The sequence below is a fragment of the Alexandromys fortis genome, unplaced genomic scaffold, assembly GCF_014885135.2.
Source record: "Alexandromys fortis isolate MF-2015 unplaced genomic scaffold, M_Fortis_MF-2015_v1.1 scaffold_90, whole genome shotgun sequence".
NCBI classification, from domain to species: Eukaryota; Metazoa; Chordata; class Mammalia; order Rodentia; family Cricetidae; genus Alexandromys; species Alexandromys fortis.
Window position 1 is genome coordinate 7,357,410 of NW_026067985.1, and position 22,709 is coordinate 7,380,118.

A 22,709-nucleotide genomic window follows, 5' to 3' on the forward strand; every position below is an offset into this window, starting at 1 on the left:
GCCCCCCCCCCCCCCCCCCCCCCCCCCCCCCCCGGCCCCAGCTGCCTCTCCCTGGGTCCAGGCCTGTCCCCAGACCCCAGCGCCAGGAAGCAACTGTGGTTATCTGTGTCACCGCTCATGGTGCTCCTCAGTGGTAATTATTCAATTACAGAGTCCAAGAGCTTCTTACCTGGCGCTTCAATTAATTGCTTATAAACACTCAGGAGCGCCGCCTCTGCTTCCTGACTCCTCTTACTCAGGGCCACCACCTTTGGGAAGAAGAGAAAGTGTCACGTGTAGCCATGGCCCTGAACCTGCAAGGGGACCAATACCTTCCTGTGCAAAGTGGGGGAGAGAGATGGGGGGGCTCACGGTTACAAGTTGAGGCTCCCATATTCCCAGAGTCTCCCATATTACAGACTCTGAGCTCACAGCCCAGGTGCGCTATGCCCAGGCTGTGTGGCTGCCCTTCTCTGAGCCCAGGGGTGGGGGTGGGGGCTAAATCATAACAGAACTCCCTTTCTAACCAGCACGAAAGATCTAAACATAGGGAAAGACAGCAATAGGTTATTCATACATTGGCTAGTAATCTTTACTTGAGGGCAGTGCTGTTGAGTTTAAACCCAACCCGCTTTGGGAGAAAGGGGGCACGCTTGGCAAGCACTGCAACTGTGAGTTCTTAGAAGACACTGACAGCTTCAACCAGCATCAGAGAGTAACAGGGTTGGTAACAAAGTTCCTGGTATACTGATGTTGCTCAATAAATGCTTCCCAGCTGGCTGAACACAACAGCCAACCGAGTCACGGTGAGGAGCTAAGCGCACCCCATCCTCCGCTTACTCGTGTTCTCATTCTGCCGATGAGACTTTGTGGAAGATGAAGTGTCACCTGCATGTGGCTAGGTGACTTCGGCAGCTGTGGAACTTCTGGGCTTAGGACCCTCTCGTCTCCCCACTTTGGACAGTGAAGTCCAGTGGCTCTTGCTGGCCAGTTGCAATGCAGAGTCCTGGGCCTTCCATTCTGAGGTCAGTGCTGGGAGGCACCGACAGCAACCCCACATCTACAGGACCCTGGCTGGCTGGGTCACGGTGGGCGGCAGTGGGCCTTATGCTGCAGGTACCACACGCGTCCCTCCCAGTGCCAGCTCCCTGTGTGGCGGGTGGGAGTGTGGACTGTCTTCACTTCCCATAACTCTCAGCGAGGGAGTGAAAATGACAAGGGACCTGTGGCTGAGGCCTTCCCTTAAACACAGCCCTCAGAGCTCTTTCTGGCTCAAAGTTGGTGCCCAATACAAACATTTTTCTCAGAGGGAGGCAGAGCAGGGTCTTATGTAGTCCAGGCTGAGCCCCACCCCTAGCCCATCAGTGCCTTTTTTTTTTTTAAAGATTTATTTATTTATTATGTATACAATGTTCTGCCTGCACATGTTTGCAGGCCAGAAGAGGGCACTAGATCTCATTACAGATAGTTGTGAACCACCATGTGGTTGCTGGGAATTGAACTCAGGACCTCTGGAAGAGCAGCCAATGCTCTTAATCTCTGAGCCATCTCTCCAGCCCCCTCATCAGTGCCTTTTACCAAATAAACAAACTGAGTGTGCAGCACCAACCCTATTCCCCACCCAAATGATGTCAGGGCTCTTTGGCTTCCCAATGGTGGAGGCCATTTCTGAGACAACCTGTCCAGAGAGGAGGATACCAGGGTTTCAAACCCCAGTTCTAGCATGGGCTAATTGAACATACATTCACTTAAGAACTCATGCCTCCATTTTCTCACTCACAAAGACGGGGAAGCTAATAACACAACTCCCTCAAAGCGTCCTGGCATGCCTGAGGCCTCACAGATATGTTTACCACCAGGCATGGCCAATTTCTGCCTTGAGTCTGCCAGTTCTGAGTTCTTGATTGTGTTCGTCTCTCTGGTGTTTCACAAAAACAACCTAAGAGAAAACCTATGCATACCAGTGCACCAAGGAAAAAACAGTCTGAAAAACACATTCAATATAGAAGTTCACACTGCCCAATATGGCTGCCATGCTGCCCAATATGGTTGCTATGATACCCAATATGGTTGTCAAAGCCATGTGTGACTCTGGACCCCTTGAACCACAGGAAGTCCAAATCAAAACATATAACGCATATGGAATATGCACAGGATTTCAAAGACTCTGCATAAAAAAGGACAGCATAGCTCACCACCATTTTAAAAATTGAGCTACGGTCCGCTGCGATGACGCGAGGTCCCTTTATACCATTTAACAACGTGGTTCCCAGAAAGGGTCAGACTCTGCCTGTGATCATTAGGTTTCTAGCCGACAGAGATGGTCCACAGAGGCCTTGTGGAATAGGGGGAGTTACGTTAGAGAAGTGGAGAGAAACGCGTGGTCAGTGTCAAACGCGGACTTAGAAGGCCAGTGACCCTGTTGTTCTCCCGAGAAGAGACTCTGCTCTCTGACCTTCCAGGATGAGACGGTCTTTGGTCCACTCAACCAACTTTCCAAGAGTCCCTGAGATTTGCAGTACTAGGACTAAGAATAGCCCTAAACCGGTGGGGACGGACCTCCAGGCAATTCCCCAGATGATTTGTTAATTACAACCACTAAGTGTTGGAAGGAAAAGCATGGGCTGGGGTGGGGGACTGGCGGAGGGTGGAAGTGGGGGAAGGCTGACCCAGTTTGGTGGTGGGACTTGGCGAATCCCCATCTCTCCCTGAGAAGGGAAGGGTCCTGGGGAAGGGACAGGGCAGGAAGTGTGGGAAAAACCTCCTGCAGTCATCACCCAGCACAGGTGGCTTGCCCTCCTCCCAAGACAGACTATTCCAAGCGAAAGCGAGCCACAGCAGGGAGGCGGTGAAATGCCACACATGTTGGGAGTGTTGGGGAGCAGTGAGCTTGGGAGTGTCCCCAAGAGGATGGCGATGGCAGTAAAATGTTGAGGCCAATCACATGCTCTCGCTTGTGAACATCCATCTTCAAAGACATGGCAAGTTACCAAGTTGCCTCCACCATTGTCTGACTGTGTAGGCAAGCAAACAGATGCCCTTTGTCCCTGAGAAGGCAAGAGTCCCAGGTTGGGTGTGTGTGTGTGTGTGTGTGTGTGTGTAGTTGGTTGGTAGGGATGGTGGTGGTCATTTTGACCCCTCTGGATGCTGCTGTGTCCCCAGGGTCCTGCAGCTGCTTGAGGCTAGAAGCTGTAGCGCAGATGACACGTAGCTCACGGAAGCCACAGAAGCAACACTTCATCACCCATCCAATATGAAGAATATATACATATCATATAGATCCAGACACCCTGGTTCCCAGTTGTCCGTGCTGAACACGGTCCTGGCTGGGGTTTGCAGGAGGGTGAGGATGTTCCCATGAGTTATAAAAGCTGGTGTGGGGGGAAAAGGGCCGGCCGAGTCCTTCACAGTTACCCCAGCCTCAGCCACTCAGCCACGCTCTCCTTTCCCATCATGGTGCCGGCCAGTTTGTAGTGGTGTCTCTATCTCTGTGACTGTCTTCCTATAATGTCCATACACTCACCACCGTCCACGCACCACTGACCACTTAAAAGTGGCCATTCGGTGCCTTTAACCCACAGGCCTTGACCGGGGAGCTTAGCAGGAGAAAGGCTGTGTCCTGCCTGTGGCTATGCCTGGTCACAAGCAAGAGTGGAAGTAAAGTATCTAGACTGGGCTGTGACAGCAGCAATCTGGAGGTCACATGACAACACGGAGACAGTTGTGGCCAGCCACATGCCCTATTAGAAACACCAATAGCACGCACAGTGCTTATAAGGCCTCCTCTGCAGGAACCCGACAGGACCCTGGCAGTGAATCCAGGAGAGGAAGGGGCTGTTGCTACCATCTATGTGGCTCTTGCCTGCTGGGGATTCCTGAAGTCTATGCTTCCCCATCTGGGTTTTACGTGGGCGCTAGAGATTTGAACTCGGCTACTCACACTTCCATGCCCAGTGTTCTAACTACTGACCTTCCTGATTTGGGTACATTAATTCCCGCCACCCGGGCAGGCAGATAGCACTTGTCTCTGCACTCTTCCCTACCCTGCCCACCTTGTGTCACTGTCCCCAGGCCTGTTGCAAGGCCACAGGGGGACTTCTGCTGGGGCAGGAGGAACCACGGGGAATTTTATTACCACATCTATTAGGCAGGTTAAAAATAAATCAGAGGTGCCCCCTTCTGGCTTGCAGGCACACATGGAAGGAATGCTGTACACATAATAAATATTAAAACAAATAAATAAAAAATAAATAAATCAGAGGGCCACGTTTTCAACTGTAGGCACTAAGAACACTTTCCAGGGAACACAGTGTGGCCCCCAATGTGTTTATGCCGGGCTCTGGGGACCCAGCAAGATGCACCCCCACGTGGCTCAGCAGGCCAGGCTACGGCCACTATTAGCGAGAGTATAATTACCAATTACTCTAACCGCGAACTCCTGATTTCCTAACTAAATAGCTCAAGTTGGACTTTTCAACTCCTGCAGGGGGGAATGCAGAGTTCCTCAGCCCTTCTTGTTCCTCCCACCTTTCTGCATTCCCCAACCCCCATTCTGGGGTGGAAAAAAATTCCCTGGACTCCAAATAATACTGCATTTAAATTGCCTGTCACTCAAAACAAAGGCGAACCGCTCATTTGCAATGCGCCAGCCACCTGAATGCTGCCGGTTTTCCTCCAAGCCTCCACGCATTGGAGCGCAAAGATCAGTTTTCTATTGTTAAAATTGTATAAGCCGGGGCTTTTTTTAGCAGCGAAATACACGATTTCACTCCTCTGCTGAGGGCTGCCGGCATAAAAGGGACAGGAGGCTTCCTTTAGTACCTGACAAATAAATTTTACTTTGGGGGTAATAAAAAAGAAAGAAAAAAAAAGAGAAAAGAGAAAAAAAAGAAAAGGAAGGAAAGAAAGAAACTGGTTCTTGGCAGGAAGGAGCCGGGAATTCCTCAAGGCTGTGTCTAGATAGGAGGGTGGGACGGCCTCCTGCTGTGCTAGGGTGTGGCCAATGGTAGAGCAGGAGTCCTTGTCTAGGATGCTGAGAGAGGCGTCCAAGACCTCTCGCCCTGGTTGGGTGAACGTGACTCAGTGGCACAGGCCTCCTGGCCCTGCCACCTAACAGCTTAAGTGACCACTTGGCCTGTGACCTTGCACCCCAGGAGGGTGAATTCACAAACAATTGCACCAAGTTCTGGGTTCTCTTCTTTCTCAGCCTCGGGCTAGACCTCTGTCCTTGGTGAACATCGTTTCTCTGGGTAGAATGATAATCATAATACCTTGCAATTTTATAGAGCACAAAGAGCCTCCCAAGGCTCCGTGGGGCAGCCATGAGTGAGAGAGAGGTCCAGAGAGGCTGAGACAGTGGCTTCAAGTATCACAGGAGGACTAAGGCAGTGAGTGACTTTGGACACAGAATTAGTTGTGTGACAGGGAACGGGGGGCGGGGGGGGCTGGAATTTGTGTGAACCCCCTAGCGACCTAGGTGGGTGACGGTGGCTTCCATGTCAGCTATGCTAGAACCATGGCCAACTTAGCTCTACCAAGTCTGTCCTTCAGCAGAGTGAGACAGGTTTTCCTGCTGTCACGCGCCGGCCATAACCCACAAGAGTGCCACACAGTGCCACGTAACGTGGGGGGGGGGTTCATCAGCGTGGCAACTGCCGCAAAAGCTTCCAGTGAGTGGTGGGACATGTGGAAGTTTGGAAGTCCCAGTTCTAATTCTCTTTCAATCTCAAACTGCTCTGATTTAAAAAAAAAAAAAAAAGTCTACAACTAAAAGACCACATCTCAAGATTTTGTCATGCATTAGAAGAATTGCTAAGACCTTGTCACGTGGACCTCCTTAACCTGGACCAGAGTCCCCATGTTAACAACAGTGAGAACTAGGATTCAGAGAGCCGGAGAGCCAGCAGTGACAAGCCACACAGCAAAGGGCGGAGGTGGCCCCACAGCCCAAGCCCTTGCTGTGAGCAGTGGCATCGCTGTCCCTATCCCCCCAAGGCCAGGCCCTAGCATGGACAAGCGTGTGCCCCGCTCAAATGCGACCATGTGGCACGTGACAGCTGAGAAGGCCATGAAGGGTAGGCTGGAGCCACCCTGCAATCCTATTTTCTTGGACACTCCAGTGTTTAAAAAATATTGGAGCTGTCAGAAGCCATCAAGCCAGACACTCCCGATTTGCACATTTGACTGCGGTATGTAAATGGCACCCCAGAAAGGACCGCAGTATGCAAATATGTGCGTAGAGAGGGAGCCAGGCTTGGAAACCACAAGAGTGCCAAACTGCCAGCTTCTCTGGGGAGCTGGAGGATCTGGCCACCCGGGGCCCACGCTTCCATCGACAGCGGCCACCTGGAACCATCTGGGCCGTCTGTTCAGACGGCCGGAGCTGAAGTGCCACCATTCCAGGCCCGGTGCACCTGCCAGATTCATTTTAATCTCTGGTACATAGCCCTGCACACGGTTCCTGCCTTGTTTTGCTGGTTGCCTCACACACCCAAGCTACTTCCCTGAGGCAGACGCAGCAAGCCTTCTAATACTGCAGGCCCCACCCAGAAAGCCAGGCCCTGCTCACCCATCCCTCTGGGCCCCCAGATGACTCTGGAAGCCAAGTCCTGATGAGGTGGAAGGGTGACTGGTTCTGAGGCCAGTCAGGGCCAGGCGGGAGGCCAGGAGCAAGCACAGGGCATGCATGCAGCTGGCGCTAAATACAAGTGTGATGATTCAAGGAGGGGCTGGGAAGAAAGTGGGCTTTGGAGTCAGGTCTGATCTACTGAGACCTAAACCCCAACCCCAGCTGTGTGGTTTCCTGGTACCTCAGTTTCCTCACTTACAGTGTGGTGACGCCAAGGCTCGGCAAACTAACAGTTAAAGGACAGGTTTTATCTGCTATTTCTTGTTGTCTGGCAGCGCTAAGAATGCAACCCAGGGCCTCTGGACATGCCAGACAAGTGCTCACCCTGGAGCCCCGCCACGGGCCCGCCACTCTTACGTATAAGGTAATGTGGGCCAAGGCATCCCAAAGGGCCACAAGGGTGAGTTAGAGCCAAAGGACACCTGAGAGGTAGAAGTCGCCAGAACCTAGAGACAAGGTAAGAGCCAGAGACGCTGGGTCACAGGTGCCCTCTGGCCTTGGGCTGTGCCTCGTGGGCTCCCTATCACACCTGCTGGCCCACACTAGCTGAATGAATCCAAGCTCTCTCAGCTACATGCGCCATGGCCTTGCCCTGGAAAGCTGGCGTGGGGAGGGAGTGCGGGGGGTCCCCAGTAGCAGTGCTTTCTCCTCTTAATTCCATTCTGGCACAGTCTCCAAAATGCCAGCCCAGAAAAGAGAAGCTAAAGGAACATGTGTGCCCTTTAAGGAACAGCGGCCACGCAAATGCCATCAAAGTGCTGTCCTTCCCAGGCTTTTAAATATAGCCGTGTCCTTTGGAAGGTCTCTGAGGAGCGGCTGGAGGAAGCCCTGAGGGGACCTCAGCCCGATGGGGGCATAGCAGAGGTGCCCAGCTCTAGCCAGAATAAATATTTTCAGCGCTTTAACCGTATGCATTGGTCTTTATGGCAGCCGCTGAGCTCCGCCCTGTTCCTACAAAAACGGTGGGCATATGTAAAGGAGGCTGTATTCTATTAAATCTTTCTCTACGAGGGCAGGCAGTGAGCTCAGAATTTAGCCCACAGTCTGTGATTTGCTTACACACAGCTGCCCCACAGAGAAGGTTCTCCATTGCTTATTGGCGGTCGTGACACTGTGATCCCCGGACTCAGGAAGTGGAGGCAAGAGGATTAGGCGTTTAAGGCTAACCTGGGCTACATCAGACCCTGTCAAATCAAAGGAATAAAGGAATAGCTCAATATCTGGTTTGGATTGATGGGGTGAGGAACAGGCAGAGGGTGGCCCAGCATCAGGGTGAGCAGGGCCTCTACAGACAGCAGGCAACACGGCACAGCCAGAGGGAATGTTTCGCTCAGTGCCCAGGACGGCACCTGGCATGTCGGAGAAGCCCAATAAATATTTGCCGAAATGAAGTTTGTGTCCAGCCAGAGATGGAAGCCCGTGAGGGAAAACAGTCCCTCCTGTTGCCCCAATCTTAGGGTTTCTTTGTAGCTAACAGGGTGACTTCAGACCTAAAGTCCCTTCCTCCCACTGTGAGACCAATTACCATGAGGTGTAGAGGAAAGCCGAGGTGCCAACGCACCAGGAACGCGGCAGAGATGATGGGGAACTGGCTGGGGCTGACCAGGGACAGGACCTTGGGTTGGAGAAGCTGAGACAGGAGAAATATGGAGAGGCCTCATCCAGTATCCCGTGCCATCTTGTTTGGAAATGAACTTGGTCAGTGGGCCAGAGCTCCTTGGTATGTGGGCCTTTCAAAGAGGCCGTGTGTGCATGTGTGTGTATATGTGCGTGTGTGTGTATGTGCGTGTATGTGAACCCAGCACTTGCAGAGGCCAGAGGGAGGTGTCAGAGCCTCTGGAGCTGCAGTTACAGGCAGTTGTGAGCTGCCATGTGGGTGCTGGGAACTGAGCCCACGTCCTCGGCAAGAGCAGCACAGGCTGTCACAGTTGAGCCATCTCTCCAGGCCCTGGCTGGCCTTGTAATCACAGCAAACCTTCTCCTGAGCCACGGCTGTCTCCAACCACTGTCTCTGTCCAAGTGTTTCTGTGGCATCAGGTGACAGCTCTCAGGTCGCTGAGACAGAATGTGCCTGTCACTCTTTGCAGACAGTGTCTCCTTCCTTTCTTTCCTGCAGAGAGGGACCCCCCTAATGGCTTTGGGACGCGGCTGGAAGGAGGCGGGGGAGCAGTGTGGCAAGGATGGACTTCATCAGAGACAATCATCCAGTTGTTCAGGAGCTTCTATGCCAGGCAGACATAATCGATATGAGGCCGGGAGCCAGCTCTGCAGGCTTCCTCTTTCTTTCCCTGAGGTAACCGGGGCCGCCATGTTTACGCTGAGGTTGACTTCTGTTCTGGAGCCGATTGGATGAAGCTGATGGGCTGCACAGGACTCAAGCTGAGCCAGGGATGTCCGTTACATTGGGAGGCTGAGCTCAGACTTGGATGATTTATGCTTCTTGGTCGATGTGAGCCTCGTCCATCCAGAAGTGTCTGGAGGCTGAGGAAGCTGGCCTGGACAGAGGCATCAGGAGGCCTTTGCCTTGTGCATGCTTTGTCCTGCCCTCTGCGAGCCCACCTCTGCTTTCTCACCCCTCAGGATCCTGGGTTCAAATCCCAGTGACACCATCAGCTGTGGGGCCAACTGAAGCCATCCCAGCCAACCTTCACCTGTAAAACAGGCAGCACAGACCCAGTCGCCAAGACACCAAACACCAATGGGTGCATTTAACCACGGTGGATGCTCTCTTAAGCGTGATAGCTGCCACTGGATGGGTCTCAGGGCACATGCTTACCCTCAGGGATCTCTGTTTCCTGTGTTAAGATTGGACTCTGGCTGTGTCTGCCACGGACACCTCCCACCCCAGGCCTCAGAACCTATCCACCGAGGGCAGGGCTGGAACCTGGGCGGAAGCAGAGCACCAGCAGAGAGGCCGCCCCAGGCGGTCCAAGGGCAGTGATGGAGATGGTGACAATGTCTCCCCACAAATGACAAGGTGGGAAGGCGGAGGTGGGAAGGCGGAGGCGGGAAAAGATGTCCCCAAGACAAATGGCCATTTTCACTTTGTTTCCATGCTGTCCCTGGGACCAGTCGGTGAGCCCTCCTAGGGCTGGGATGAGGAAGGGGCTGGCTTGCTACTGCCTATCACTGGCACCATTAATTTCTTTTTGTTTCCTGCTGAGGAACCGGCTCAAGGTGAGCGGCCACATTGCGCTGCGGCTCCAAGGATTGATAGATTGCGTTTCTTTGCCGGGTCCGTTTCATGCTTGGTGACTCCACAGCGAAGCAATTATCACCGTGGAATGCATAATGGTCTAATTAATAACTAATGTCAGCTCGGCCTCTGAGCCATGATTATACCTTAGTACGTCAACCCCCCCCCAAACATTTGGAGAGAAAAATATTATTATAATTGACTGGTTAGACTGTTAAAGTGTCCCTGCCCTGTGGACAGGGTGTGCAGTGGGAAGCATACAAGGCACGGAAGAAGAAAAGGACTGTGCCACCAGCTGTCTGTGTGACCCTACTCAGTGCCTGGGCATCTCTGCTTGAAAAAGGAGCCGTTTTCCACGTGTGCATGTATGCATGCGCACTATGTGTGTATGTTGCGCACACACATGTAACTTTGAGCTGCGTTTCTCCTACTCTGTAATTTATCCTTAGGATCTGGCACATGGTGAGTACTCAATAAATCATGGTTAAATGGCAGGGCAGCCCATCAGAAGCAGCTGTATGGCTCTGGGCAGGTCACTAACACCTCTTCGTGTATTATAGAATGTTGACAATGGCAGTCCCCAGCTTAGGTGGGTCACGAGAAGTAACTCGGAACCACAGACCTTTCAGAATGCTGCCTGGAACAGAAACAACAAGAACCGCATCTGCCAATCCAATTGCACGCCAGCTCCTGCGGAGTGGGGACTGTGAGGGCCTGGGGAGCACAGGAGTCTACAGTGTGTATGTGTCTTCGGTATCTGGGTAACTAGGCAAACAGGCACAGGGAAGAACTGAGCCACGCTCTGTGAAAGGGACAAGGAGTCTTAGTCCTTGTAGGAGTGACATGGGACCAGAGCTCGGGAGGAGTTGCAGGTGTCAGGGAAGCCTGGCGGTGCATGTGCAACTGTCTCTGAGGGAGAACTGTCATGGAGGGGGGTGCTGTGGGCGATTAGTGGGGACATCCTAGTCAGGCTGCTGAACACCCTCCCACCTGACCCAGAACCTCACAGCGCCCAGGCTGAATGTCTTGCCTGTGGGGGTAATGCAGGTGGAGCAGGTGCAAAGGCCCTGAGGCAGAGAATGGGTGATCAAGAAGTATTTAAAAAGGGAAGGGGAGGGTGCAAAGAGGGTGGGCGGGGCAGATGCAGAGTCCCAGATGGGTGCCAAGAGGACAGAATTCCATCTGAGGAGTTGCTAATGTTGTCAGAGGGTTATAATGGGGTGTGGGGATGGGTTCTGTCAGCCCTGGAGAGAAGCAGAGGAGCTGATCATGTGGTTTTTCAGGAGCTGGTGAAAAAAAGAACCATGTGCTCAGGGCAGAGGGTCACAGAATCTCATGCCGAGGCCATTTGGGTGGACGCTTGCAGGACACGTGGACATTTACATATGGAGTTGGGGAAGGAAAAGTATTTTGGGGGCAAAGGAACAGAATACGTAAAGGCTCAGAAGCCCAGCACTACCACCCTTCTCTGTCCCAAGTGGTTCTGGATGCTGGGGAAGTCTTTTAGACAACTCAAAAAATATTTTATTATTATTATTATATTATTATCATTACCATTATTAGACAGGGGCTCATATAGCCCAGGCTAGCTTTGAGCTTATTGTGTAGCCAAGGCTGACCTTGCTTCGGACTCAGGAGAGGGGCAGGGAGAGTCTTTCCTCCCCTTGACTCCTGATGCTGCGGTAGCTGCTGAAGTAGCCCAGACTGGCCTTGAATTCCTGATCCTCCTTCCTCAGCATCCTGAGTGCTGGGATGACACCTGTGTCCCTATGCCAGCTGGGCCCTTCTGGACCAAAGCCCACAGCAGTCCAGAGACCTCTCTGAGCTCACAGAACAGACAGAGGTCCACACAGAGCCACCTGCACAGGCAGACCTGGGTAAACTGACGTGCAGGGTGCTCAGCCCACCTCACGGTTCTGCCTACCCCTGGCTCCCCAGTGCTGGGATTAGAGGCATGTGCTACCACCACCTGGCTCAGGACCCAGTTTTAAAGCCCTAGGAAGACTGCCCTGGGTAGTGAAAGTGGGGAGCTGGCACACAAGGTTGGGCAGTCCAGCCCCGAATTCTCCTATAGTTCACCAAGTGTGATCCTGTGGTGGTCCTGTCAGCCTCCCACCCCCACTGGCAGGGATAAAGAAGGTGGGGAAGTCACTTCCCAGAATGGGAGACTGAAGCCAGAGGTGAGTTGATGGGATCCGGGACCTTTCTTCTGGATGTGTGACCTTGGGTAGGTTCCTCAGCTTCTCGGGACCCTATTCCTGCTGCTGAGGGCTGTAGGAACGTTGGGTTATGAACATCTGGGGAGCCTGTCTGGTGTTCCCCTTACTGAGGAATCCCAATGCAAGAAGGACCTGACTCCTGTGCCTGCACTTAAGGGCCAGGTGCAGGCCCCATTCTGACTATAACCCCAGGGGTCATTAGATCCAGGCCTTTGTGTTAGCAATGGGGCCTTTAGGGTGTGATGTACTTGGCCCTGGCTGCAGCATACCACCCATCCGTTCCGGAGCCATGTTCCCTTTCACTGTAGTCAAGGCCACTGCGATCTCAGACCTTCTCACCCTAGCCTTCCTTTGCTTTTGGGGGTGCTTGGGATGAACCCCCCTCAAGTCAGTCCCTGTGCCTTTCCTAATCCTCAGTTTGAGCTACTGCAAATCCCAAGTCCCACTCTATAAGACACGCAGCCACACATCAGAAAAAGGCAGGTGGGGAGCCAGGCCTGGCGGTTTGGCTCCGGGGTACACTGGGAACATGGGGCCAAAAGGCTATTCACGTGTGCAATGTGTACACGCGTGCCCTGCACTCGTGAGCTGAGCTCCCATTAGGTTCCGAACAGAAGAAGCTGGTGCTGCACGGCTCAGAGGCAGGACCTTGAGATGTGATTGGATGAGGAGGGCTGGGATCTAGTCTGTGGATTCACCCATTGGCTGGCTCTCAGCTATCTGGTCTCTGAAAGGTGTAGCTTATTCCTGCTACTTTCTGTCTGTCTTTCTGCTTCCTGGCTGCCATGAGGTGAGCAGCTGTTCCACCATCCTCTTCCGGCACAATGTCGGCTAAGTTCAGAAAGGCAGGGCCACGGGGCCACAGACAGAGTCCTCTGAAACCCTGAGCCCCAGTAATCTTCCTCCCTGGCTTTACTCGGGTTATCAGTCACAGCGATGGGAAGTTTGACCCAGGGAGGCTGCATCTAGTACCCCACGGTATCCCTAGGGTCCCCGGTGTGGTCCCCAGGAACCTGCTCAGTCTTTCATTATCCACTTAGGCTACACAAACCTCAGTGAGCACCGCTGGACAACACTGGCCAATGTCCACCTCTCTCCCACAAGGCCATAGTGCCACAGGGGCAGGAAATGTAACTTCAGGGACCAAGGGGGATGGCTCAGCCAGTAAAGTACTTCCTTGTAAGCAGGAGGACCCCGGTTTGATGTCAAGAACCTACCTCTAAAAAATAAAAATAGAAAAAAGAGCCAGGAAAACAGTTGTAATCCCCGTGCTGGGGAGGCTGGGACCTGTAGAGCTCGCTGTGCACCTGGCCAGCCTGGGCTAAGGGGCAAGCCCAGCTAGCCAATCCCAGTGAGATTCTCCACATGAATGCTCACACGTACACACAGTAGCTGGCCACTCACCCTGGTATACAGCAGGTGCCAAGTCAATGTTTGCTGAGTGAGGTCTGCATGGAGCTACTGAAAAGCAGGGGCCTCCTTACAAGAGAAAGGGTGTTGAGAGCCACTGTGGGCAACAGGGAGAAGTCGGGGGAGCCTGTAGTGAGGTTCTGGCAAAGTCAGGAAAGGTGTGTAGAATTCAGTGGGCAACAGGCCAAATAACCAGGTCCCAAGCATCATTATTTCGGTGACTCTTCCCCACCTCCTCGGGGGCACAGGTGCTGTGCATGCTCCATTGTACAGCCAGGCAAACTGAGGCTCAATCAGGAACCTGGTCACAAGCAGGGCTACCACATGAACTCAGGTCTGTATGACCCTGGGTTTATGCCCGCTCTGCTCCATCCTGGGCATCAGGCATGGAAGGGACCTGAACTCTTGTGTACTTCCAGCACCTCGCTCCACGTCTGGCATACAGTAGGCGCTCAATAAGCACCGACTGAGCTGCAGAATATGTGCCCGTGTGTTGGGCCACACAACCCCTGCTGAAGTGAGTGATCTGTGTTTCCAGTAGTCCCCCCCCCCCGCCCCCACCTCTGTCTGACTGAGGCGGCAGCTCAATGGATGTACACCCGGTGGCCTCATCTGCCCGGCGCCAGGCCCGCCCGGTCCCAGAGCTCAGTCTATTAAAAGGCTTGTAAATTTTCATACACGAGCGTCTGGGCAGCAGGGTAGACTAATTGCTGTTAAATGTGCGGGAATGTTCCTGCCACGCGGCCAGAGTCATTGCTCTTCGTGGCTGGGCGCAGCCGGTTCCTTTGCCGGGTGGAAAGCTTACAGCGTGCACACAAGGCCAAAAAGCAATTCGTGTCAAAAAAGGATCAATAATATAAAAATAAAGCACAAGAATTCGAGTTAAAGGGAATGCCATGTAAATATGTGGTTCACGTCCATGATTCCAAGATTAAAAAAAAAATCAATCAATACCCTTCCTTAGATGATGTTATTTCTAATGAGAAGGACCCGTAATGGCTGCAAGTATCTGCTTAACTGGGGGGCAGGAGCATTAATAATTTACTTGATAAGGCAGAGAGAGCGAATCAAAGAGGATGGCTGAGGGTTCTTAATTTGGTTGTAACTCGGCATCACAGCCCGAGGATGCTTGGTGGGCTGACAGCAAATCCAGATGGACGTGTGGGTTAGCGGGAGCCTCGCCTCCAGCCGGCAAGACCGCCAAGACGACACCACCAGAGACAGTGGGAAGGGAGCAGGGAGGGCGTGGGCCGTTAGCACCTGCCTCGTGCTGCAGGTGACACTCCTGTCTGTTGAGAATTTAGTATCACATAACTCAGTCCCAACTTAAACTCACTTCCGTGTACGTTATGGGCTCCCCAGCTAGGCCTTCGCAGCAATTCTTGGTTCCCCGGGATGTCAAGGAACCCAGGTAGCTCTCCAGACTGAGGCTTGTAGTTCCTATCCTCAAGGCTATGGGTGGAGGGCTGTGAGGACCTGGGCAAGCGCTTTGCCCTCTCTGAGCCAGCTGAGACCTACAGAAGGGTACATACAATCTGGACTGTGCCTTGCTCGCAGTGTTGAGCCATTGAGGCCTTACTGGTTGCTGTCTCCACCTGAGTCAGGTCTTGTAGGCCGTGGCTGAGCCTCAGTTAGCTCACCAGAGGAACTGGGTGAGTGGCTCCCACACAGGACTTGTGGGAGGCACAAGGACATGGCTAGCCTCTCTTCTGTCGTATGTTCTCCCTGTATCAGTATCAGAGCATTGAGCTCCCCATGAGCCTCAGGGGAGCCATGATTCGGATCTTCATTTCAAAGCAGAGACCAGAGGGTAAGTCTCTAGCACCCACAAGGTAGAAGGGGAGAAATGATGCCTGCAAATCCTCCCTTGGTTAGCACCCATGTGCTGCAATTCATAGGCACACACACACACACACACACACACACACCAAATATAGATAAATCAAAATCTTTTGGAGGGGGAGGGGCAGGGACCCAGAGAAGTTAAGTGACTCTTGCTCAAGGTCACACAGTCAAGAAAAAAGTGGGGTTGCTCCTTTTATCTTAGGAATTAGCCACACTCCTAAACAACCCCTTAGCAAAATCGCTCACAGTTTGGCAGCGTGACTGGGCTCTTCTTGATGCCTTAGCTCACAGGTGGTGGCGCTGACCTGCAGTCAACAGTGCTCAGCCACCAGCTCTTGGCCTTTCTTCTTTAGGTAGCACTTTTTGACCTGGCTTCTCCCAACAGGGAGTGTGCTGGCCGGCAGGACATGTCAGGAGGTAGAACCACCAGGCAGGCTAAGGGCCACCTTGGTCTCTTGTGAAAGCAGGCCCAGGCCCAAAGAGATACAGATGTCTGGTTTGATGGGGGCACTCCGGGGCATATGTGTATAGGTAAGGGACAGGATGCATGGCTGTGGCAGTACACGTTCAGGGAGAGCACACCAGGCCCCCTTTGGCTCTGGACAACTTCTCCCGGGTTGAACAAGGTGGCAGGACTTCCCCAGGGGTAGGGACAGCTCTGAGCCGTCTCCAGCCTCATGGGAGCATAACACAAACATTGGACCATCCAAAGACATTTGTAGAGGGCTATGTGAGAAGGTGGTTTGTCTTCCCTGGGAAGTCCTTGAGTGTATTGCAAAAATGCCTGCTGCTCCCATGCCAAGAGGGGCAGAAGCCATGACTGGATGTAGCCCTCCTGAGGGTGACATCAGATGCTTTTAATACTCTACAGGTGAGAGCACGTGTGTGTGTGTGTGTGTGTGTGTGTGTGTGTGTGTGTGTGTGTGTAAGTACGTGTATCTGTGTGTGCATGTGGAACGGGGAACAACAAGCAATGCCATTCCTCAGCTGCTGCACACCTTTTGACAGGGTCTCTCACTAGCCTAGAACTCGCTAAGCAGGCCAGGCTGGCCAGTGAGCCCCAGAGCTCTGGCTCCACCTCCTCTGTACTGGGGAGTCACCAGAACTGTCTCCTGGTACCAGCGGTGGTCACATGCACTCCTCAGTTCCAGGGAGAAGGAGGGCACTGTTGGCTGCAGGCTCAGGTACACGATGCCTGCCGTGTTGCACACTAGTGACATGTCTGCCACCTGGCACTCAGTAACTCACTGACTCAGACACAGGAAATCACTCGCCAAAGTCACACATGTCCATCAGGGACAGTCCCCAAACTGCTGTGTTCCCTTTAGGCTCAGGTGACCAGCTCTGCTCCAGAGAAACTGAAAGGGCTTCTGTCACCCCCCCAGGCCACCCTGCAAAGAGGAAACTGCACAAGAGGGGCCTGCTGGGGTGGCCCTGAGGTCTAGGGGGCAAGCTGGTGCGTGTAACACTTGGAACCGTCTCACCTCAAATTTAGCAAAAACAAAACTTTTAATTTAGATGTTTGTATCTCTCTGTCTCCAAGCAAAAATAACTCTAAGATAATGACTGTAATAAATGAAGGTAATTAATTGTGGTTTGTTCCTTTAGTGTCTAGTCAGCTTAATTTTACCTTTTCAACTAATAATGAGAAAATAATTTTTGTGCGTGGAGGGTTAATGACATGTAACTGTGAGAGCCGCTAATTGCATGTTGCAATCCATCCATCAGCGGCCCCATCTGCGTGGCTTGATTATGTTTGCTAAATTACTGCTTTGAATTATCTTTCATAAAAGCAACTTTTATAATTAGTGGGGCTTTTGGGCTGGCTCCCTTTCTCCGCGTGAGGATTTTCAAACTTTGGCCATTTCAGGCTGGTTCCCAGAAACCACCTTCCCTGGCTGGCACATTTTCCTGGGAGGTGTGTGTGTGTATGGCGGGGGGGACCTAAGTTGCCCTTTGAGCAATCAAGAAAGCCTTGATTCACGGCGGGCCAAGTCCACTTCCTTCCCACCACACCTCCCATAAGTCAGGAAAAGGATTTGGGGTGAGGGGACCCCCAACTCTGCATACACCAAGGCTGCTGGACTGGAAGGCAGGAATGGATCTGACTTTGATTTGGCTCTGTGGCCACTTCCCTCCCCATAGGGGTGAGGCGGGACCTATGGCCATGGCATTTTAAGGCAGTAACCACGAGGCAGGCAGCAGCTTGGGGAACACAGTCAAGATAAGTCCTGCGGGTGCGTGGCCAGAGAGATCCCCCAGAACAACTGTCTGCACACCATACCATGTGCCCCCCCAGCAGCTTCCTCTTCCTTTGGATTTGCAGGCTTGTTTTTGTGTCCCAGGAGGAGAGTTAAGGTTCAGAGAGGTCCTCCCCAGGGCCACACAGCTTAAGAAGCAGGGCTGAAATTCTAAGCCCACTACCCATGAGGCTGTGCCTCAGATCTTCTCATCACTTTTAACGTCCAAGTCTTTCTTCTGTGGCAGAGGGAAGACAACATCTTTCCTCGCAGGCCAGGATGGCCTCCACTTTCCCAAGCGCTGGGATTATAGGTGTGTGCCACCCCTCCCAGCCATCTCCAAGCTTTGAACACCCAAGGCACTATTTCGAACACTTCCTCGCACTCCCCTCAGCCTCAATCTTGTTGAGAGAGAAAATGAGCACCAATTTGACAGAGGAGGACATTGAGGCACAGAGAGGCCAAGTAATTCACCTCAGGTCACACACACAGCCAGTAAGTGGTAGAGACAGGGTTCCAACCCCAGCTACATTCCTGTGACCCTGAGACAGAGGGCCAGGTGGGCATACCCCCCTCTTTCCTGCGGTCTCTCTCACTATCCATGTCCAAAACTACACAGGAGGACCGCAAATCTCTATTCCCATGGTACAGAGAGGGACATGGAGGTTCAGGCATCTAGAATCCTGCCCACATCAACATTCATGTACCTGTAGCCAAGGCTTCCGTCTTATGTGGCTCTGAGTGAGAGATGGCTGAGGAGCTGAGGAGTGGGGAACGAACAGGAGCCCTCCCCTTCATCTCAGGGGCCGTGGGAGGGTTTTCTGGGTCCACCTGAGCTTAGTGGGAGTCCTTGCCCATGGGGTATTAGAGATGGGCTCCCCTCCGCAGCCCAGCACGACCCCAGCATCTTCTCAGGTAGGCGAAGGGACGGTACCAGTGCCGTAGATGGTACATTTGACTGTCATGGGGTGGATGGGAAGTAGAGGCAGCCACTGCCAGATAGCTGCAAAGGCCGTGAGCAAGGCTGACTTCACCCAGAGTGGTGGGAGGTGGATGTTCTGGGAGGGCCCTGGGCCTTATCCACAAGGATGCCTTAGCAGGGCAGCAGACCTCAGATTTCAGCCTGGAGAGGGGTAGTCTGCGGGGAGGGAAGCCCAGTGCACATCGCCCCCACCTCCCCAAGCGCTTGGCTACTGGCTCTTACCTCGGCTTGGAAGCTCTTCAGCACGGGAGCCACCATCTCTCTGATTCCCTGAAAAAGAGATGACGGAGGGTCTGTACAGTGCAGGTGCTCCCCAGCCCACCCCAGCACCCCCCACCATCATTCTCTGTGGAACCTGAACTGTGGTTTTTTTAAGAAACACACACACATGCACGCACGCATACGTACGCACACTAGATTCTGTCCCTGCAGTGCTTTTTAAGGTCCTCAATGTCACAGAACTGGGCATTCTGGAGAGGGAGGCAGGATGGCTATTTCCTAAATGCACACCTATTTCATTTTTGGTGGTACTGAGGATGGAGCAAAGAATTCCACCCCTGAGCTACATACCCAGCCATTAACATTTTGAGATGGGGTCTTTCTATGTAGCTCAGGTTGGCTTGAACTCAAGACTCCCCTGCCTCAGCCTCCTGAATATTGCAATGATGGTACTCATGACATCCTTGGGCATGGCATGGTTGGTCCTGTGGCCTAGTTCAGAAGGACGGTGCTGAAGAGCTGGCCCTGATTCTCCACTCTCAGTGCTGGGTGGAAAAAGTCCCCCCAAGAAGTCCCTTTGTCCTTCAGGGTGTGACATGGGGCTGGCTGCTTCTTCCACACGGCCATCTCCCATGAACCTGCACCCTGCATTTCACCAAAAGTCACTGTCTGTCCTTCCTCACCAGAGCACAGAATGATTTCTAGGGATGTAGCTCTGGACCAGACCAATAACTTCACCAATGCTCTGAGCACACAGGAGGGCTCAGCTCTACCCACCAATGTCCCAGTTTCTCAGACCCAAGGAGTGGTGTCTGGGGCTCCCCCAGAACTCAGCAGAGGTGAGTGTCCCAAGGTGCTAACCCCGAAGCCTGTGAGGACCGCAGGATCCACTGGGGATCCTTCCTCCTGCCACAATCGGTCAAAGTCACAAGGAAAACCCTGTGGGAACAGTGAAGAGGTGGATGAACAGCATGGAAGCAGGAGGAGGAGGGCTGGAGGTTATGGAGAAACCCATAACCATGGCGACACGCCCTGCTACTTCTCCCCCTGGACAAGCTTCCTGCTCTGGTCCCAGCTAGCCCTCCACACTGACTTCTGCCTCTGGGTCTTCCCAGAGTAGCTGCTGGCTGGATGTAAGGTGAGCTTTTAGGGGACCCACAGATGGTGCCTGTGGCTTTGGTTTCAGGAGCCAGGTTGCCAGGCTGAGCAATGGCAGACTTAGGAGGCTCAAGGTCACAGTCTCAAGCCTAGTGCACAGGAGCAGGAAGCCACCAAGAGGAGGTGGTTGCATACCACAGCACTGATTAAAGGGGCTGCTGCTGGGGACTGTGGTTGAGCCTCGGGCAGCAGGGTGGATCTAAAAGCCTCAGAGAAAGCATGGGGAGCTAACACAAAATTTAACTTAAGCCCGATTTTATAAAGGGGGTACCAAGGCCCACGGGGACTGGGCTACTCAAGGTGAAATGGCAAGCAGGTGACTCAGCTGCAAGGGGAGCCCAGGTCACAAGATGCCTTGCATGGGCTCTTTTCATTCTCAAAACCCCCCATATTCAGATGAGTTTAGGGGTTCACATCTGAGAGCCATGAGATGGGGAAGTAGATGGGTGCTGGACCAAGTCCTGCCAATGAGTATGTAAGTCCAGGGGAGGACACACTCAGTAGGCGGACTGGACCCCCAGACGATGCTCTGAAATAAAGTTATCACGACTCTCCCATCAGGAGGGATGAGCTCCCAACATGAGAGTTTCCAGAGCCGTGACTATAATAGGAGTGGAAATTTATCCCTTCTAATTATGTAATTGCATAATTATGTAGCATTGAAGATTATATAAGTCAAACTCACAGGCTGAAAACCTGGCCTGGATTTCCCTCCTCACCTGAGGGCTCCCGTGTGAAGCGACAGCTGAGGATGAGTTCACTGTGCTAGGGGAGAGAGCATGAGACAGCTAATCTGAAGGCCAGGGAAGCAAGAAGGTGTGTGGGGCTATGAAGGCCGACCATGGATTCAGCTACGCTTCCCAGAGATGGGAGGGCCAGACGCACTCTTGACAGGGGGAGAAAACTCTGTTTATAGAACACACTATGATGTTTAATAAAAGAGATATGGCTGGGGATATGGCTCAGTTTGCAGAGTGCTTGCCTAGCGTGTACAAGGCTCCGGGTTCTGCCCCAAGCATCACATAAATGGGGTGCAATAGCACACATCTGTAAGCCAGCACTTGGGAGATGGAGGAGAGAGACCAGAAATTCAGGGACATTCTCAACTGTATGAGGAGTTGGAGGCTAGCCCGGGCTATGTGTGACCCCCACCTCAAAAGGAGACCCTGTCTGAGGCCTCTGCCTCTTTGGCCCATACTTCTTCACACACAGCTTCCTAGATTTACCCTAGAAACAAGTTCTAGCTGGGCCTCACCCCAAAACTTGCCCTGAAGAACCACAGTTGCTTATGACATGGTGGTGGGATTCGACAGCTTCAGGTAAGGCCCAGCCCCTGTGCCCTGCCTCTCACACCCAAGGTCTGCCTCTACCACCAAGAGCCACAAGAGTCCCTGGAAGCCTCCCACCATGCTCCTGGGACATCTGCCAGCCCCCACCTGCCCTCCATGGTCCAGCACACCCCAGCAGGTAGGCCGAGACAGGGACTGACAGAAGCAGAGGCTGCTGGCTGGAGCTTAGGCCTAGCCCTGAGTCTGTGGCTGTACTCTCTGCGAGGGTCTCAGCTCTGTCAGTGACACAGGATCTAAGGGCTCCATTTTGCTGTTTATTCTTGCCACTTTTTACGTTTTATTTGGTTGTTTTCCGAGACAGGGTTTCTTTGTGTAACAGCTCTGGCTGTCCTGGAACTCGCTCTGTAGACCAGGCTGCCCTTGAATTCACAGAGGTCTGCCTGCCTCTGCCTCCCGAGTGCTGGGATTAAAGGTATGCACCATCACCACCCGGCCTAACTTATATATTTTTTTTAATTTGAGAAGCAACAGGGGTCCTGATTGTAGGGGGAAAATAAAATTCTCGCAACTAGCCTCAGAAAAGAACAGACACATGTCCGGGCCGGTCTGCTCCTTAGGGGAGAGGGAGTGGGTTTCCATTGCCTGGGCATTTCTATCTGTGGACCAAGACTGGGGTCTGGAACCTTGATGGAATAGGAAAGGGGCAGGTGCACTGATTGACAGTGAGGGGTGGGTTTCAGAGCCCTGGCTACATCTTCCAGGCCTAAGGGCAGGCAGAAGATGATCCAGACTTCAGGCCCAATTATCTTTGTCATCAAATGACCACCATCTCACCCAACATCAGGGCTTAGACTGACAGCAACTCTGAGCTGCCTGGTGTCCTGGGGAGGAGTGATCTGGGTGGAGGAACCTGGGTGTCCCAACTCCAGTCATTGCACTGGGGAGCCCTCTCCCCCCAGACTGTGAAGGCTGACGGGCAGGGGCTAGGATTTAGCTTTGGCTAATTAGCTTCTTTTCTTGCTAGTCACTTATGTTACAGCGTTCACGATGCAGTCTGAACAGAGGGGGAAGAGAGCAAGCTGCATTCCTTCGGAGACAATGCTGTAGCAGCAGGCACACACTACCTCTGGCACATTTTTCTTAAATTCCCGGCGGAGTTCAATTAAACGTTTAGGAGAATGCTCGCTGCTCTCCTCCTGTGGTCCAGACAGCTCCAATGCAATGGAATTAAGCTCCTTCTGGAACGAGAGAGAGAGAGAGAGAGAGAGAGAGAGAGAGAGAGAGAGAGAGAGATTGATTTGTCCTCTTCTCTTTGCTTTTGAATTATTGTAAACGCAGCACTCGGGACAAGTTTTTGTAATTCACAGGGCTGAGAAAAGGCTAGATATTGACTCCTGGCATGAATGAAAAAAGTTAAAAACAACAACAAAACAACACAAAACAAAAAAGAGGCATAAAACAACAACCACAAAAAGACCCCCAGGACAATGTGCCTTTTTTTTTTTTTTTTTTTTTTTTTTTTTTTTTTTTTTTTTTTTTTTTTT

The 22,709-nt window shown here is 52.6% G+C and overlaps 1 protein-coding gene across 3 annotated transcripts in view; it reads right to left on the bottom strand.

Annotated features, from left to right (window-relative positions):
• Cux2 (cut like homeobox 2) overlaps positions 1 to 22,709 on the bottom strand; it is a 172,965-nt gene that overhangs the window by 39,532 nt on the left and 110,724 nt on the right. For 2 of the 3 annotated variants that reach the window (XM_050159006.1, XM_050159007.1), the window contains exons 2-4: positions 22,290 to 22,403; positions 18,722 to 18,769; positions 170 to 248 (exon numbers count right to left, since the gene is read on the bottom strand). In XM_050159006.1, coding sequence (XP_050014963.1) covers positions 170 to 248; positions 18,722 to 18,769; positions 22,290 to 22,403 — 241 coding nt within the window. The remainder of the gene's footprint in view (positions 1 to 169; positions 249 to 18,721; positions 18,770 to 22,289; positions 22,404 to 22,709) is intronic. The other variant, XM_050159008.1, reaches the window with a different exon arrangement.